The 17,790-nt window shown below is 30.9% G+C and overlaps 1 protein-coding gene across 4 annotated transcripts; it reads left to right on the forward strand.

The window, feature by feature from the left end:
- Positions 1 to 9,911: 9,911 nt before the first annotated feature.
- LOC114268537 (two-component response regulator ARR11) lies at positions 9,912 to 14,760 on the forward strand. 4 transcript variants are annotated; one of them, XM_082907047.1, is made up of 5 exons: positions 9,912 to 10,220; positions 11,834 to 11,986; positions 12,067 to 12,453; positions 12,753 to 12,826; positions 13,426 to 14,760. In XM_082907047.1, exons 1-5 carry the CDS (start codon positions 10,094 to 10,096, stop codon positions 14,398 to 14,400), a joined length of 1,716 nt encoding a protein of 571 aa, XP_082763173.1. In that variant the 5' UTR covers positions 9,912 to 10,093; the 3' UTR covers positions 14,401 to 14,760. The 4 variants fall into 4 exon arrangements, with proteins under 4 accessions (XP_082763173.1, XP_028065519.2, XP_082763174.1 ...); XM_028209718.2 differs by having other exon boundaries at positions 9,919 to 10,220; positions 12,750 to 12,826; XM_082907048.1 differs by having other exon boundaries at positions 9,982 to 10,220; positions 11,834 to 11,990; positions 12,750 to 12,826.
- The last annotated feature ends 3,030 nt before the right edge of the window (positions 14,761 to 17,790 follow it).

Here is a 17,790-nt window from a genome sequence, read left to right on the forward strand (position 1 = left end):
GATTATACCCCATCGAGATTGGATAGACACTTGTGTTCTTGATTGATCATACTAAAGCAAGCAATAATTTTCGTAAATTCTCCTCCAAAAGTGAGCATATGATTGTGAATTGCCAACAATTGGGTCTTTCGAAATGTGACACCAAGATTTACAAATTGCAACATCTTCATCAATGGTGAATGATTTTCCTTTCTTTATTTTTGATGAACATTCCATAGTGATTGTGTGAAAAAAACTAAAAATAAAATAATTTCGGAGGTCTGTGTTGAAATGAAATTGAGATAAAGAAAGAAGAAAAAAAAATGAAATTTAAATGTTTGCTGTGAAATGAAATTAAGATCGAGGGTTTCTATTTATAGAAATACAAAATATGACTATTTGAAGATAATAGCCATTGAAGATGACCGTTTGAAGCGTCCATGCACCCTAAACCGACGGTTGAGATGAACTCTCTAGAATCATCCAACCCATTCCAAGACAGACGTCTCACTCTGTCTTCACTCTCCCTCTCCTTCTCACCCTGACTCTCACTCTTCTGTTCCCTTTTCCTCCTCCATCATCAAAACGTCTCTCTCTCTCTCTCTCTCTCTCTCTCTCTCTTTCTCTCCGAAGACCAACCTTCCGACCTCTGATTCTCCTCATCAAACCCTCTTCGAGATTCTAATTTCGACTCCAGCTTCTTCTTCGGCGCCGTATCAAGCTCTGCCAAGTACAGGCTCTTCTCTCTAACCAAATTCCCGATCTCTTGGTCCCCCTGCATCATGATGGATACTGGTCTCAGCCCGACCTCGTTCCTCGAATCCCCTATTCTCCTCTCCAACATGAAGGTTAGGCCTTTTTCGAATCTCTCACTAGTACTTTCAATTTCAATACCTTTAATTAAAGCTTTAGAATGATTTGCAGTTATCTCATGAGAAAAACCTGTCTCTCTTGCTCCTATTCACTATGTTCGGCTGAGATGAGAGCCTCTTTGTCTCTCTCTCTCTTTGTCGATATAAAATATACATATACAATTATATATAAATGTTGTTGAATAGCTATTGTAGTTTAATATTGTCTGATCTCTGCTTTTTCTTTGTTGTTTGCTTCCTCCCACTTTCTTGATTCTAGGGTTTCAAAATTTTCCTGTTTGTTTACTGAGAAAATGGTACTGAGTAAATAAAATTGAAAATTTTGAAAATAGTAAAGGTTTTTATTTTTGAAGAAATTTTAAGCAAGAAAGAAAGAAAGAAAGAAAAAAATCTGTTGATATTTGAATTTCTGTGGAGTAAATTTCTGTTTGTTTTCTATTTTTTCAATTTTGTTGAATGATTGCTGTTTTTTCAACTGAATTTGGAGCCAAAAATTTGTTGATTCTTGATGATGTGGCATGTTTGGCACCTGCTATTCAACTTGCCAAATTTGAGAACAAAAATGACGTCTGCTATCTTTCGCAAGAAGAATTAATTCCAGGCCATTGGAGACCCTCTTTTGTCACTCTTGCCAAATTATAACTTTGACAGGTTGTTTGACAGCTCCATTGGAAATACTCTTATATGTTTGATATTTATTTGTTAACTATACTACTTCTACAAAAATAAAATGAAAAAGTTTTCACGGTATAAAGACAAGAGGTAGGACCTACTTGTTGTGGCCATCCCCTTATTTGTCATGTGTGACACTCATTTATGTATATAGAATCTTTTTGTTCATTTTAGGAAAAGTGTATGGAAGATATTGCTAGTGTAGCGATGCAAGATTTATTTTTTTATTTTTAACGCAGTGGAATACATATGAAAATTAGATATTGTTCTAATAAACGAAAAGGGCCTCAAATTTATGAAAAAGATAGAACCTTCAATTTACGAGGAAGATAAAACTTTGAATATTATTGATAAAAGTTGTCTCTTTACCCTAAGACTTACGCATGTAGTAAGTAGAGTCAATTTCAATAGTAAGTATGGTCGATTTTAGTGATTAGTAGATGGTCACATTGTGTGGTGAGCAAGGTTAGATTCAGTGGTCAGTATGGTCATATTGTGTAATAAGGTCAATTTCAATAGTAAGACAGACCACGAAAATCACTTCGCTTTTTCACAAAAAACATCTTATTTTTTGTATATAATTTTTTATTTGTTAGGAATCAATAGCTAGATTTTTCTCTTTTCCATCCAAAAATCATAATTTTGTACCATAAATAAAATTAAAAGAAATTCGTCGTTCACATGGTGTGCCCTACCCAACTGGACTAGGTCTTTTTTCCAACAATGATACAGACTTACAAAAAATACAATCCCCACTCACTTGTAATTGGTCCAAAAAGGAAAGAAAAAAAAATTAAAATAAAAACACATAATAAGTCCACATTATTTTAGGGATCATGGAGATCTCCAACTTTGAGAGTCCGAGGCATTTTGCTTCAATCTTCAATAATATCTTGTACTTCAAAATCTGACACATAACCTATGGATGAATGAAGATCCTATTGTATATTATTCATTATTGTTATTTTTCAAAGTACTATGTAGTCACAGATGGAACTAGGAAGAGAACCTGTGGTCATGCATGCATGCAAAAGCATCTATAAAGAAAAAGATACAGATGGAATATATAAACAAGGGAGAAATACAATTACTTTGTTGGCTCTAATTTACTATTGCAAATTGTTTTTTTTTTTTTTTGAGTTTTGGTAACTGCAAAATCTTTTTTTGCCTTTGTCCCTTTAGACCAACTTGTCTTTCACTTTTTTTAAAGTTTAGACCAACTTGTCTTTCACTTTTTTTAAAGTTTGAAAAAGTAGGTAGTTTGATGATGCTCCTTTGTATGTGAACATGTATTTAAAATGGCCCCCATCTACTTTGTCTTTCTTTGGTACCCTTCTTCAGCTAAATCATAGCTCTCTTTAAAACACAAGAGAAATTGGTTGATATTTCCTTTTCAGGCATAATGTTTGGATTCCAGCTTCTACTAATTATTAAAAAAATATACTAATAAAATCAAATAAGTTAAATTTATTTTTTATTTTCTTTGAAATTATGTTTGGATTTTAAATTTGTAAATGAACTCTTATTTTTCTTTAAATCAAGAAATTGACTTAATAAATGAGGTATTTCTTCAAGTTAACCTTTGTGCTATGCAACTTCCCCTTATCTATTATCTTTCTATTGATGGTAAAATTAATAACAATAGCAAAGTGAAATAAATTTATTTATTTATTTATTTTTATTTCCTTTTTAAGTTTTTTTTTTTTTTTTAGTGATACTTTTAAATTGGGTTTGAATGTTGAATATGTAAGGATTTTTTCTTCTTCCTTCACTAATTCTTAGACAAATAGTCATAATTTTCTTTTCCATCTATTAAAATCCAAACATAAAATTAGTTTTAAATTATTGTGGTGGCAAAAGTTATTGCTGATTCCTGAATGTATACAATAAAAGGTACTCCTTTCATTAATTTGATTGGCCATAGGGTTTGAATCTAGATGTGTAATTGTTTTTCACACATGATTTGGACTGGATTCTAAGTCCCAGGCAAAGGCCTGGCCCAACATTTATAGCCTAATAATTTTGTATCAGTCCATTCTTATGGGCCTTAAAAATTTCAGAGATCGTTTATGGGCATGTATTGCTCAAATAACTCTTTTTGAGTGTATTTGGGTTCGTGCACATGGGACTTGGGCTCTCTATCTGACTCTTCATTTGGGCCTAGTGTGTCCAAGAACTATTCAAGTATGTAATCCATTCAATCCTCTACACAAGACCCAAGTCCAATTTTTTAGGCCTTCTATTTGTTTTTGGCATTTTTGCCCCTATACGTTCGCATGTGATCCTCTATTCCAAATTTGTTTCCTGTCTCAAACCATTCATAGTCGTTGGACCATGCCTTGAAATTCTAGTACCTCATTTTGAAAAATTAAGATTTCAGAAATTGAAATTTAAGGATAAAATTATTTTTTAGGAACCAAATATTTTTGTTACGAAAAGTGTCATTATTATATTTTTAACAATGGAAATTAGACATTAGTGATGAATTATTATCTTTTTGGGACCAAATTATTTTATCCCTAAAAGTTTATTTATTAGTGACATTTTTAAAATTTTGTCACTAAAAATCTTATTTTTGACTTTTCGAGAGGACTCTTTAGCGATTATCCTCACGATGATAGAAATTTGTCTTTAAATGTCTTTTGTAACAAATTTTTTACTTTTAGAGACTAAAAAATTTGATTTCTAAAGCTCTTATATGTTGTAGTGCCTTGACATTCTTGCATGATCCAACAATTGTGAATGTATTGAGACAGAGAAATAGAAAAGATTTAAAGACGTATTATTTTTAATTTAAAAAAGTTATCATATCGTGGCATGTACGTCATCAATTAAATGAAAAGCTTCCATAATTAATCAGCATCTTCATGATAATTAGGAGAATGAGTTCATGAAATAAACAGGACAATAGGAGAGAACAAATAGGTAAAGAACAACAAATGAGGTATCAAAGGAGAGAGCATAATGTTCCCAAAAAAAAAAAAAAAAAAAAAAAAAAAAAAGGGAGAGAGCATAAGGAAGGAGGTAAGCAAAATAAAAATAAAATAAAACAATATTAAATTCTCTAACATTTAAATTAAATTAACAAAAGGCAAGACTCCACTTGAAAGAGAAATTACATGGTGTTCATCCTCACAATTTTGTTAATCACCAATCATGCTTCCTATCTCATTTAAAGTAATAATTCCCTTTAACACAAAGGTCTTGTTAGTGGGCATTTCCTTTTAGAGCCATTTGAGTTCCTTTTTGAAAAGGGACATGCCCTAATCCCCACTCTCACAAAAGATGTACCTTTAAACGTCTACTATTGGTTTCAAAGTTGAAACCTCAATAGCCATTATTGAATTTAAAATTAATAAAATATGTGGATAGGGGAACAAAATATCACCATTAGTCTAATGAATAATTGAATTTGATCCACTAATGATCTCAAGCTTTTTCCTTTTGGGTGTGAGGTGGGTTTGAGCCCTGTTAAACTTCTATTGAATATTTGTCATTATGTGAATATAAGTATTCTTTTTATTTTGTTTAACAAAAAAATGTGTATGTGCTGGTAAAAACTAAAGATCTTCTGTTCCATTCTCTTATTATTCTGTTTTAAACACCCTCTCTATTATAAAATCTATTTCTTTAACTTTGATATTGTAGTAGAAAAGGTTGAGGATCTTCTATCTCACTCTCATCTGTCATTGTGTCTTAAACACTCTATCAATTATATGATCAATTTATTTGACTTTGATCTTGTGATAAAGAAAAAATTTGAGACGGAAAAATATAAAAGAATATGAAAGAGAGTCTCATTCCAAATATAAGCCCCTCAAATGAAGAAGACAAATAATTAATAAGGTGGTCTTCCTTCGTAAATATTGACCTGTTTTCTTGGTGTATTCAGTGGGGTTGGCCTTGTGAAATCTCTATATATCTCATTGTATGAATATTGTGAATACTTAATTTTTAGTTGAAAATATATTTATGTGTTAAAATTGATAACAGAGAAATTTGTAAATGCATTTAGAAGCACCCAATAAAAAAGAGAGTCAACATTATATCATCTATGCCCCTCATAGCCGATGTGAGCTCTTTAGGTGACCATTAAATTAGTGCATTGCTTGTTGCAACCTATTAAGGATATTTATAATTTATTTTATTTTAAAAATCCGCATTAGTGTTTGATTTAGCTTTTGCTTTTCATCTATGAGACAAAAAATAACTTCAACAAGTTTCTTTTTTTGTTCCTTGAAATACTCGTTCTCTTGTTGTGTTCTAAATATCAAGTTTTAACTAAAACTAAGTTATATTGACTAAAAATTAAAACACATCACATAATTAATGAAATATAAAGTTCAAAAGAATTCTAATATGTTATTGTCGAATTTTTTCATCGACTATTGAAATCATTAGTACATTAAAACATTCTCTCACCTCATTGAAATTTTAAAATCGTTCATCTTAATTTAGATTTCATCTTATATTTTTTGTAATTATCCATCAATTTATTATGTCTTTCTGTCTCACCTTATTTTTAGATTTTATTTATCACGGCACGTATCACCATTATATTAGTAAAGAAAATGCTATATAAATAAAATTTGTATATAAAAAAATTATATAGAAATATATGTTTCATTTATATCTATTTATTAAAAGCCAAATCACTTTGTAATTAATAAGTGGACTTATTATCTAATAGGTTTTATAGAAAAAAAAATTTGTCATAAAAAAGTCACTAATTATAAGTTTTAGCGACAATTTATTAAAATCATAACTAAAAAAGTCATTAATTGTCAATTTTTAGCGACATATATAAAAAATTGTCACATGCATTAAAATTCAGACACTCTAACATCATGCATTTTCTCTTCTTCTTTTTTTTTTTTTTTTTTTTTTTTTTCTATCTTTGCTCTCTTACTGTTCTTTAACAAAAACAACAATTTAAATTATTTGTTTGCACTTCATTAATCATTTTCTAAATAAACTGTGTGAACTGAATTCAAGACAAAGAATAGTAAATCTTGGTGATACGTTTGGGACGAATTTGAAATTGTCAAAAAATTAGCAGTTTGATCGGTAAAAGAATAGAGTTTTATGCGTGTAATCTTTCAAAGCACCCATTTCGGACAAAAATGAGACTTTTTAAACTTTTTTAAGTCATATCACTTCTCTAATTTTTTTACATATTTTTTTTAAATAAATAAATAAAAAGTCAACTTTTAGCCTACTTTCAAAACATGTGGTGGTTTACCAAATAAAATTATCTAAAAATAAAAAATATTGCTTAGAATATTGAAAAAAATTGGTAAAAATAAAAAAATATGAAAAATAAAAAATTTTAATTTTTGAAAAAATGATTCTTGAAGATCCAAACCAAACAAGTTGAATAGAATTTATCGTTATTCAGGGAGTGAATCTTGAGCCGTTTGCATCACTTATGAGTATGAAACGACTCAAGACTCAAGGGTTCAATTAGCATATTATTGAACCCAAACCAATCAACTACACTCCGATTGCTCTTCGCCAATGTCTTCCCAATCCCATTTCCTAAAAACATGAGCACCATCGTCTTCTTCGACGCCTCCACATGACGTTCTATGCTACCATTATAAGCGGGTAAATAAAAGAGAGAAAGAAATGGGATTAGAAGACACTTACCATTATAACATATTTGCCCTAGAATTTCTCGTTATTCAGGGAGTACGGATAAATATTTTTTGGGTTTACATTTAGTATTTCGAGTGTATAGTTTATATGGTCGTTTTTATAGAATTTGAGCAAGAGGGGTCATGGATAACTATTGTGAAAGGTTTCTTTCTTCTGTGCTATAATCTATAGACAACTCTTCTAATTTATCCTTTTTTCCATAATTTAATTTTTAGTAGCGGGGTCTCGTCTAGAACAATGTGTATCGCCAACGAGACACGGTCGGGTCCAAATAGCCAAAAAAAAAAAAAAAAAAAAAGGTTTTGCTATCAACACGTTTATTAAAGAGTAAATTATGTCAAAATTCTTTTAAATATATTTTTTAATTCACATTCATATATTCTCATACAATTTTATATAAATAACATTATTGGCGGATGGTGATTAACATCTCTTTTACAAATATATTACAGCAATATCATTTTTTTTGAATTTTAAAATAAAAAATTTGTGTATTTAATATTTTTTTATTAGTAATAAATCTGGGTGATAGAATTCGTAAAATTAATCAGCTTATTTGCTTTGGATTTTGAGGATTTACTTTTTAGAAAATTGAAATTTTTTTTATTTTCTGTATTTTTTTGTTTTCACTAAATTTTTTTAATATTTTAAGCTTTTTTTTTTTAATTTTTAGATTCACCTAACATAAATACACTTAAAAAGTATAATATTCGTAATTTTTTTTTATAGAAAATTCACTAAATACAAAAATACAAAAAAATAAAAATAAAAATGAGAATTCAGTACATTTTTCGTATTCTTGTGTATTTATGGATTTTTTAAAATATTTATTTACAAATATTTTACTTTTTAGATACATATAAATAAAGTGCATATAAAATAGTAAAAAAATTGCTTAAAATTTTAAAAATATTCACTAAAAATAAAAAAAAAACACACAAAAAAAACTCAATTTTTAGAAAATTGAATACAGAAAATTAAAACCAAACATGCTAAATACTTCTCTAGTTGGGATATCTAAATAGACAGTCTAGTCTAGCTCATTGTGGGTCCAATTTAAACTTGTCTCGATAATCTAAATCATTAATTTTATAAGGCTATTTGAAAAAAAAATCATGCATACAAAAAATCTGGTCTATCACAAGCGCACCATTTGATTGGATCACATTGTCTATTCATTAATTATTTCTCAAACAAATAAGTTCTAATTAAATGATTCTCGATATTTGATTGACATGATTTTTAGTAATCATAATCTTTGTAAAGGGTCTTACAAAATTAACAACTTAAATTATCTAGATAGTTTTCGAATGAGGCTACAACTGACTAGACTGGACTGTCTGGTTAGATATCTCAACTGGAGACAATTTAATCCCTACGTTTGATTGAGTGGATTAGAGCATGGGATTGAGATTATTAATCCGTGGGCCCAATTATCCTATGTTTGTTTTAATATTTTGGTTTAGGATTATTAATCCAATGGATAATTAATCCAACAAATTTGTAGGATTATTAGTAATGGGGTAGGGGTGGGATTATTAATCCAATGGATATTAATCCAATTGGATAGTGAATACTACACTAATTTAATAGTATTATTAATACTTCACTATTAATCTTGTGAATCAAACATGACCACATAGAATATGACAATATAAATTTTAAGTGTTAAGCTTCTCTCATATTCACATCTCAACATAAGAGAACTTGAGAGGATTGTAGAGCCCACCACATGTTTTGTTTTAATAATCTAAACCATTTATATATTTAGGACTCATTTGAGTAGAATATTTATACAAAAAATAAAAATGATTAGATATCGATACTTGTACGTTTGAATCAAATTTGTATCACAAAAAATGAATTGTTATTCTTGAAATTATGGCCTTTTTTGGCACAGAGGTTAAAAGTTACTTTTTGACTTATAACCTCTTTTAGATCAAATCAACTCTCTATTTTTTTTACAAGTTTTTTAAACAAAGTTAAAAAACCCAAAAAAAAAAAAAACTAACTTTAAACATACTTTCCAAAAACAATCCTATGTTTGTCATCCATTTTGTTAAAACAAATATAATTCAAACATATAATTACGAGTTTGGAGTTGCTACGCAGCAACAAATGTTGCACACTTTATTGGGTCCGTTTTAGGGTCTAATTCGATAATCTAAACTGTTCACATTTTAAAAGTTATCAAGTAGAATATATCAGTAAAAAATCAAGTCAATCAAATATCGTTGGCTCTTTCATCAAATCACATTTGCATTGAGTTTTATATTTCAAATTACATTTTTCTTTTTTAAAAAAAAATACAAATGTGATTTTGATGAAAAGGTCAACGATATCCGATTGACGTGATTTTTTACTGGTATATTATATTCGATAACTTCTAAAATGTGAATGGTTTAAATTATCGAATTAGGCTCTGAAATGGACCCAATGAACGTACAACGTGGGCAGCAACAACCTCAAACACTATTGCTATCGATATTTAACCATCTTTATTTTTTGCATGAATATTGTACCCAACGAATCTAAAAAGATGAGTAGTTTGGATAACGAGATCGGTTCTAAAATGAATTTACTAAATCCAAATGGTTTTATCATATTGAGATAATAACTTAAGGAAAACTAAATCCAAATTCAAATTGTAATTATTGGAGTAATAATATTATTAAAATTGAAGGGGGCAAAAAAAAAAAGAAAAAGTTGAAAACATGTGAGAGACAAGCTGTACCCTTCGTGGAAACCAGAACAGGACAGAACTCCCTCATTTTTAAGCTAACAAGTCTCACTCATAACTGAAAGATCTCTCTCTCTACTTCGTACATATATATATAGATTTATTCTATATATGCCCTAGTTAAAGTACTAGTGTTAGTTATATCTTTGCCTGAATCTGAAGCTTCTGGTCCATGGAGAGTGGTTTTTGTGCAGCTAGAACCGACGCCTTCCCGGCCGGTCTCCGTGTTCTCGTCGTCGACGATGATTTAGTCTGGCTTCGAATCCTCGAGAAGATGCTCAAGAAGTGTTCTTATGAAGGTTAATTAATAATTACCTCTCCATGCAATTCAATTTTCTTTGCTCATGCTTCAATTGATCGAACTACACTAAGTGAAAATATTGAATTTTGATGTCTTTGCTTCTAATTGTCTGTGTTTTATGATATATATGTTTTAGTTATATGAATTGTCTCCTAAATAGGCTTCAATTTATCGGCATAATAAGGCTATTTCTAGTGAATTTGAAGACATTGAGATTGAGATAGTAATCGAAAAGTCATGTTTATCTGGATATTGTTGTTTGTATTCTTACAATTGTATTGTTTGTTTGTGATTATGTTTTGCTGCAAATCTAATTTGAAGATAAAAGAAATTTAAAAAAAAAAAAAAAAAACCTTGGAATATAGTCGGATGATGATTTTTCCTCCCCTAGAATTTACATACAAAATCTAAGTGAGATTAATGTTTAATTCATCACAACCATGGCATACTGATTGTCTTATTAGCGTAGGAGTTGCTAATGATGAATTCATTTTGTTGAACACCGGCTCCTCTGTAGGGCCTTTTGCTTTTCCCTGGTCTAAGTTTTTCAATTTCCAAGAAAATAATTTAATGGAATATTCTGGTGTGAATAACAAAGGCTATTAGTTACGAGTGGTTTGGGCGTTAAAATACCATGCTGCCTCTTCTCACTGAATTCCTTTAAAATTGTCAGACAACATGCAGACGAGGTAACGGAGTTAAAAAGACATACAATGGTCTTTAATTCATCCACTATGGGGTTTGTAGGATGGGCATGGAGGGGGTGTAGGATTAGATTGGAAGAAGGGTCTTTATTCATGCGCTGGCATGTGTTCTCTTGAAAGAAGAAATATACCTAGTAGAACATGTGTCTTTTGTTTTTGGTGTTTGTTTTGTGGATCACAATTATTTAAAAAAAAAAAAAAGTTCTTTATGGAATTTAAAAATAAGAAATGCAGTTATGAATGACAAAATTTAGAAACCATGTTAAATGCAGTTATGAATGACAGAATTTAGAAACTATGTTATATCACTGATTTGCATGGGTGAAGGTAGGATTTTTGGGGTCTGAAACAGAAGTGAATGCATATAACAGCTCATGAAAACCGTATCAGTTGGATTCATAAACAGACTTCAGCCAAACCTTTGCAAACTAAACTCAAACACAGTTAATTCATACCTGGTAAAACCCAAGCCTTTCCTAAGCCACATTGAAAATCCATTCCCCTCTCCCCTACCAAATAAAAGGACATAAGTATACCTTATGTTGGTGAATCATTGCTTTCTACACAATCTTCATAGGCATGCGGCCCTTTACGATATGGGAGTCAAGCTTATCATTGTGCTTCTTTATAGATTGATCAATTCAGGATATCACAACCTTTTCTTTGGTTTGGAAATGCTTGATCTTGGTTATCAGACAGCATCCTTGATCTCAAAGGATGTGGTGGATTTTCTTTCCTTGTCCTCATATTGTTGCTGTTTGTTCTCAAATGATCTTCGTTGACAGGATAGCTTTGTTTCTTTCCTTTTTTTTTTTTTTTTTTTTTCTCTGACAACACTGAATGTTTTTACTTACCGGCATTTTTTTTTTTTATAATTTTTTTCCTGTTGTTTTTTTGAGTGTTTCAGTTACTACATGTTGTCTGGCAAGAGAGGCTTTGGACTTACTTCGTGAAAGAAAAGATGGATTTGACATTGTAATCAGTGATGTCAACATGCCCGACATGGATGGTTTTAAGCTTCTTGAGCATGTTGGACTCGAGATGGATCTTCCTGTCATTAGTCAGTATGCTGTGATTAACATTTGAACCTTTGTCCTGATTGCTAAATTTACTTGTCCACTAAATTTTTTATCTTTGCAGTGATGTCTGTTGATGGAGAAACGAGCAGGGTAATGCGAGGTGTCCAACATGGTGCATGTGATTATCTTCTTAAGCCCATAAGAATGAAAGAACTTCGTAATATATGGCAGCATGTCTTTAGAAAAAAAATACATGAAGTGAGAGATATTGAAAATCTAGACTGCTTTGAAGAAATTCAGATGATGAGATATGGAACTGACCAATCTGATGATGGACACTTGTTCAGTGGAGGCGATCTGACTTCAGGAAAGAAAAGAAAAGATGTTGAAAACAAGGCCGACGACAAAGACTTCAGTGATGCTTCTTCTGCAAAGAAGGCTAGAGTAGTTTGGACTGTGGATCTGCATCAGAAGTTTGTAAAAGCTGTAAATCAGATTGGATTCGATAGTGAGTTTATTATGGCCCTTCCTTTAAAGTGGCTTAGTCTTTATATGATTATTGTGAATCAGAAATTCTATGGTTTTTATTTTGTACTTGTAATAGTTGTTTGTCATCTAAGTGGTTTTAAGTGATTTTCAGAGCTTGTTTGGGGTGTGCTATATAAGCACACTTTTTATCTTTTATATTTTTTGGGTGACATCACCTCTCTACTTTTCTGTACATCTTTTCGTAAAAAGTCAAAAAGTGCACTTATTTAGATCATCCTTAGTTAGAAGGTGATGAGTTTCATCTCTGTTTGGCAGAAGTTGGTCCTAAGAAAATTCTTGACTTGATGAACGTACCATGGTTGACAAGAGAAAATGTTGCTAGCCACTTGCAGGTATCATGTTCTACATATACTAGCTGGAAATAGTTATTGATTTAAGGACGCGTTTTTAATAAATAATACATTTTGAGGCAGGCATAAGGCCAGTTAGCCAAAGCAAGGTCCTTTACATATGAATAATTATAAATTATAAATATATAACAGATATGTTTTGACATTCCCATTTTATCTATTTCATATATTTAGATCCTGGTTAGTGGTGGCAGGGGATTTCAGTGTTGGGGGTTTAACAATCTGTTCTATATTTGTGAGTAAACTTTCAGTAGTTGTGTCTTGTGATAATAGTTTTTGTGTTTCCTCTTAATTACTTGATATTATCAATTCTCGTATTTTATATGAATGCCTTCCTAGTTCCACTTATGTCATTTTTAAGTAGCTTCTACTACTAATCACACAAACTATGATAATTACACACTAACTCTATAGACGACCTCTTTTTCTCCATTCCAGCAAGCTCATTTGAATTTTAAAAGAAGCACAAACACATCTGGAAGCACATATCTGATTATCAGATGTCTTTGATGAAATATAATTAAAAGCCATATGTTCAATAATCACTGTAAAGTTCACAAAGAGTTCTTTTCATTTTGCAGAAGTACCGCCTCTACTTGGGTAGGTTACAGAAAGAAAATGAGGTAAAAGCTTTTCTGGGCGGGATAAAGCAATCAGATCTATCTTCAAAAGACCCTGTTGGAAGTCTTGGCCTTCAAAATTCAATTGATTTGCAACAAAACGATGTTGCTAGTGGCATCTATGGAGTACCAGGCAATAAGATTCGTGTTCAGAATGTTGATCCGAAAAACCACGAGGGTGATCTGAAAGGTATCGTTTCATTGCCACTTATAGAACCCAAGAAAGCTCCGATTCATGATATTCCTGATCCTCCAAAGACCTGCAGTTCAAGGGTGGAACTCAATCATTTATTTCGACCACTGGAGCCAGATATAAAGTATATACCATTTGATTCTACCATCCCAACACAGTATTCTTGGAGTGAAGTTCCCGAAATTCAGTTCAAACAAGAGCACAAGGCACACCTTCAGTTAAAGAATGGCTTCAACCATCTCCCACTGCCTCCATCTATTAGTCCCAGACCTTTTAACAAAGAGAGAGAAAAACCAGCACGCGTTGAAGTTAAGCCTTCCTATGCCGATTGCAAAAGACAACAAATAAGACAAACAGGTCCAACAAGAAGTGCAGCCAACTTGCTTCCTGTTCAATCTGAGAGCCATATGACAAGTTTTCATACTTCCGAGCCAATTGCCACTACTACATTGAGCTTGAAGAATCATGGGTTAAATCAGATTTTCTTAAATGACCTCGAATCTGCCCAAAAAAACCTAATTTTGGGAAGTTGTTCAGGTTTTGGATCTTTGGATGAGGACGGACTTGCTTGTTTGCTTCGAGGTGACTGTCATACAACGATGAATGTTGGAATCGAGAACAGAGAATCTGTGTCCTTAGCTGAAACTCCAGCATACTTGTTCGATGCACAGAGATTTGACCACGAGTATCCTTGGGAATCGATGGAATATCCTGTGATAGATCAAGGTCTATTTATCGTCTGATCGATCCATATCTTATATGAAGAAAGGTAACTTGCTATTTTCTTCCATTGACCTGATATGTTAGTGAAGTATTTCGCATGATGGATTGAGATATGCTCTTCCCAAACAATTTGGGTGTGGAATGTGAAATACCATAGGATAGGAGTGATGGAAAAAGCATGCACAATAAGCAAGCTTCTTGGAGCACTTAGAATAGGTGAGAGATGCCTATGTATCATATGTTACATGTCTGTGTGTCTGTTTTGTATGTTTGTTTGCACATATTAATCCTTGCAAATTTTGTAAAACAGATTTGCATTGAGCACAGGGTGTGCCTTGAGACAGCTGATTTTTAATGTGAATCACATCACTTTTTTTGTCCCTGCTAAGTGCTAATTCCCACTTGAGAAACCTTAAGACAGCATAGCAAGTAAAGAAACAAAAGGTCTCAAACTAACTTGATGGTGGCCTTGAATACATGTGTGTGTGTTTGTGTGTGTTATAATCTGTCATTTTTATAAGTTTTTGGTGGAAATATTCTTAGACTCAGATCAACATTGAATGAACAATCCTGATGCCTTCATCTTAAGATGGTTTGAGAATTTGGTAAGCAAAGAATCACCATCTTGTTTGGTTTTCAAAACGAGTGGTGCTATACAAACAAACACATTTGACAAATTTAATTTACTCACTGATGTGGCATGCTTTTATTGGTAAAAAAAAAAACTGTGGAGCACACAAATTTTATGAGGTCAATACTTTTTAGATAGTGCGTAAATTCAGTTTGTATAATATGTGCGTTTGTGTAGCATTTTCCTTTCAAAACTAACTTTTTTGATATTTTGGCAAATTTTTATTACTTTTTAGATATACTCAAAAAATAGTAACAATGATAGATAGTTTGAAAAATCATGACTCGAATGGCTCAAAATATCCAAAACGACGTCGTTTGATACATTCGAGCTACAAAAATTTGGGTCACCAAACATTTTTCAAAAAATAAAATATTTGTAATTTTTTTTTTATAAAAAAAACAAAGAACATAAGGGTAAAATGGGAGTTAAAATAAAATAAATTGATGATTTCAACAAAATATGTTGGTTTTGCTAACAGTGATATTTAAAATTAAACTTGAAGTGATGCTAGTATCATTTCAAAAGCTTGTGACAAGTTTCTATAATTGTTATATAAATTGTTATTTATCTTTTCATTTTCATTTCGAGGCAAATTATTTTTAAGAATTTCATCAAGTCCATTAACATTTTTGAAACGAGAAATGCTATACATAAAAAAAAAAAAAAATTATATTCATTTTTTTTTTTTAATACCAAATGATATGTCTTATTTATAACTATTCATTGACAGTCAAAATCTTCATCATTGTATCATTTTAGTCTTAAATTTTTATTTATTTATTTATTTTAAAGGAAAGCCTTCAATTCTATTTTTTTCTTTTTTTTTTTCTTTTTTTTAAACATGATGTAAATAGAGTGGGACCTACAAAAAAACCAACACCCAGGGCCGTGTCTTCGATTGGATTTGAAATTAAAGAAAGTGTACACCATTATTACCAATGACGCAAGACACCGAGTTGGGAGTTGGGAAGAGATAGTAGTGAATGTTGAACTTGGTACTTCAAAACAAAGATGGGCAGTCCCATGACACAATCCCTTCAACTTATTAGGCCCAACTCAGGAGAATTTTTTGTGTGCGAGTGGGTTTGCGTCATATTATATCCTATTAATTATAAATGTATATATTTTTTATTATTTTTTAAAAGGATTTTTCTTAAGTGTGCCTTGCATACGGTATGCAAGGTACTTACATCTTTCTATGCTATCTTTACAACTTTTTGGGTACAGCAATGCTAGGCGACTGTAAATTCTGTGGCTCAAATGGCTCAAAACACCCAAAACGATGTCGTTTTGGGTGTAAAACGACGTCGTTTTGGCAATTTCGGATCATTTGAGCCATAAAATTTGTAGCCACCAAACATTTTCCTTTTGGGTATTGAGTTATACCCAAATATTTGAAAACTAACACATAATACTTGCTAACAGGTAAATGAATAAAAAAATATATTATATGACTAAAAGTGTAATTTTGTCAGAAAAGGTGTAAATAATTTCACAAAATGTGTAAATTTTCACAGAAGGCGTAAATTTTAACAAAAGGCCTAAGTAATTTTAGAAAAAGGCGTAAGGGATTTTTGAAAATTTACACCATTTGGAAAAACTTACTGCTTTTGTGAAAACTTACACCTTTTGTGAGAACTTACACTTTTTGTGAAAGTTCTTATACTTTTCTGACAACTTACAACTTTTGTAAAATTGCTCACCAAAGGCGTAACTTTTGACAACTTACACATAATACTTACATCTTTTGTAAAACAAATTATACCTTTTGTCGAAGTTACACCATATGTGGAACATTTTATTTCATAAAATTTTGACAACTTACACATAATACTTACATTTTTTGTAAAACAAGTTATACATTTTCTGAAAGTTACACCATATGTGAATGACAACTTACACATAACACTTATATCTTTTGTAAAAAAAAGTTATACCTTTTCTAAAAGTTACACCATATGTGAAAAATTTTATTTCAAAATTTTTTGACAACTTACACATAATATTTACGGCTTTTGTAAAACAAGTTATACTTTTCTAAAAGTTACACTATACGTGAATGACAACTTACACATAATACTTACATCTTTTTTAAAACAAATTATATCTTTTCTAAAAGTTACACCATATGTGAATAACAATTTACACATAATACTTATATCTTTTGTAAAATAAGTTATACCTTTTCTGAAAGTTACACCATAAAAATTTTAGTAAAAGATATAAATTTTACGATTTTTTTTTTTCCACAAAAGATATAAGTGACTTCAGAAAAAGGTTTAAGTTGGGCTTTCACAAAAGGTGTATGTTTCAAGAAAATATATAAATCTTGTGACAAAAATTCTTTCACAAAAGGAGTAACTTTTCCGCTACGGTGTAAGTATTTTCACGAAAAGGTGTAAGTTTTAGAACTTGTGTAAATTTGATGATTTTTTTTTTTCCACAAAATATATAAGTGACTTGAGAAAATTGTTTAAGTTTGGCTTTCACAAAAGGTGTATGTTTTAAGAAAAGGTATAAATCTTATGACAAAAATTCTTTCACAAAAGGAGTAACTTTTCGGCACGGTGTAAGCATTTTCACGAAAATGTGTAAGTTTTAGCAAAACGTGTAAATTTGATGAATTTCTTTTTTCACAAAATATATAAGTGACTTGAGAAAAATGTTTAAGTATGGCTTTCACAAAAGGTGTAAGTTTCAAGAAAAGGTATAAATCTTATGAAAAAAATTCTTTCACAAAAGGAATAATTTTACCGCAGCGGTGTAAGTATTTACA

Source organism: Camellia sinensis, chromosome 14, assembly GCF_055761805.1.
Source record: "Camellia sinensis isolate YWXY chromosome 14, ASM5576180v1, whole genome shotgun sequence".
NCBI classification, from domain to species: domain Eukaryota; kingdom Viridiplantae; phylum Streptophyta; class Magnoliopsida; order Ericales; family Theaceae; genus Camellia; species Camellia sinensis.

Excerpts from the sequence above, each read along its gene's own strand:
- LOC114268537 (XM_028209718.2), top strand. The coding sequence starts at position 10,094 with ATGGAGAGTGGTTTTTGTGCAGCTAGAACCGACGCCTTCCCGGCCGGT. Across the intron at positions 11,987-12,066 it reads GATGGATCTTCCTGTCATTA|TGATGTCTGTTGATGGAGAA; the intron begins GTCAGTATGCTG and ends TTATCTTTGCAG. Across the intron at positions 12,827-13,425 it reads ATGTTGCTAGCCACTTGCAG|AAGTACCGCCTCTACTTGGG; the intron begins GTATCATGTTCT and ends TTCATTTTGCAG.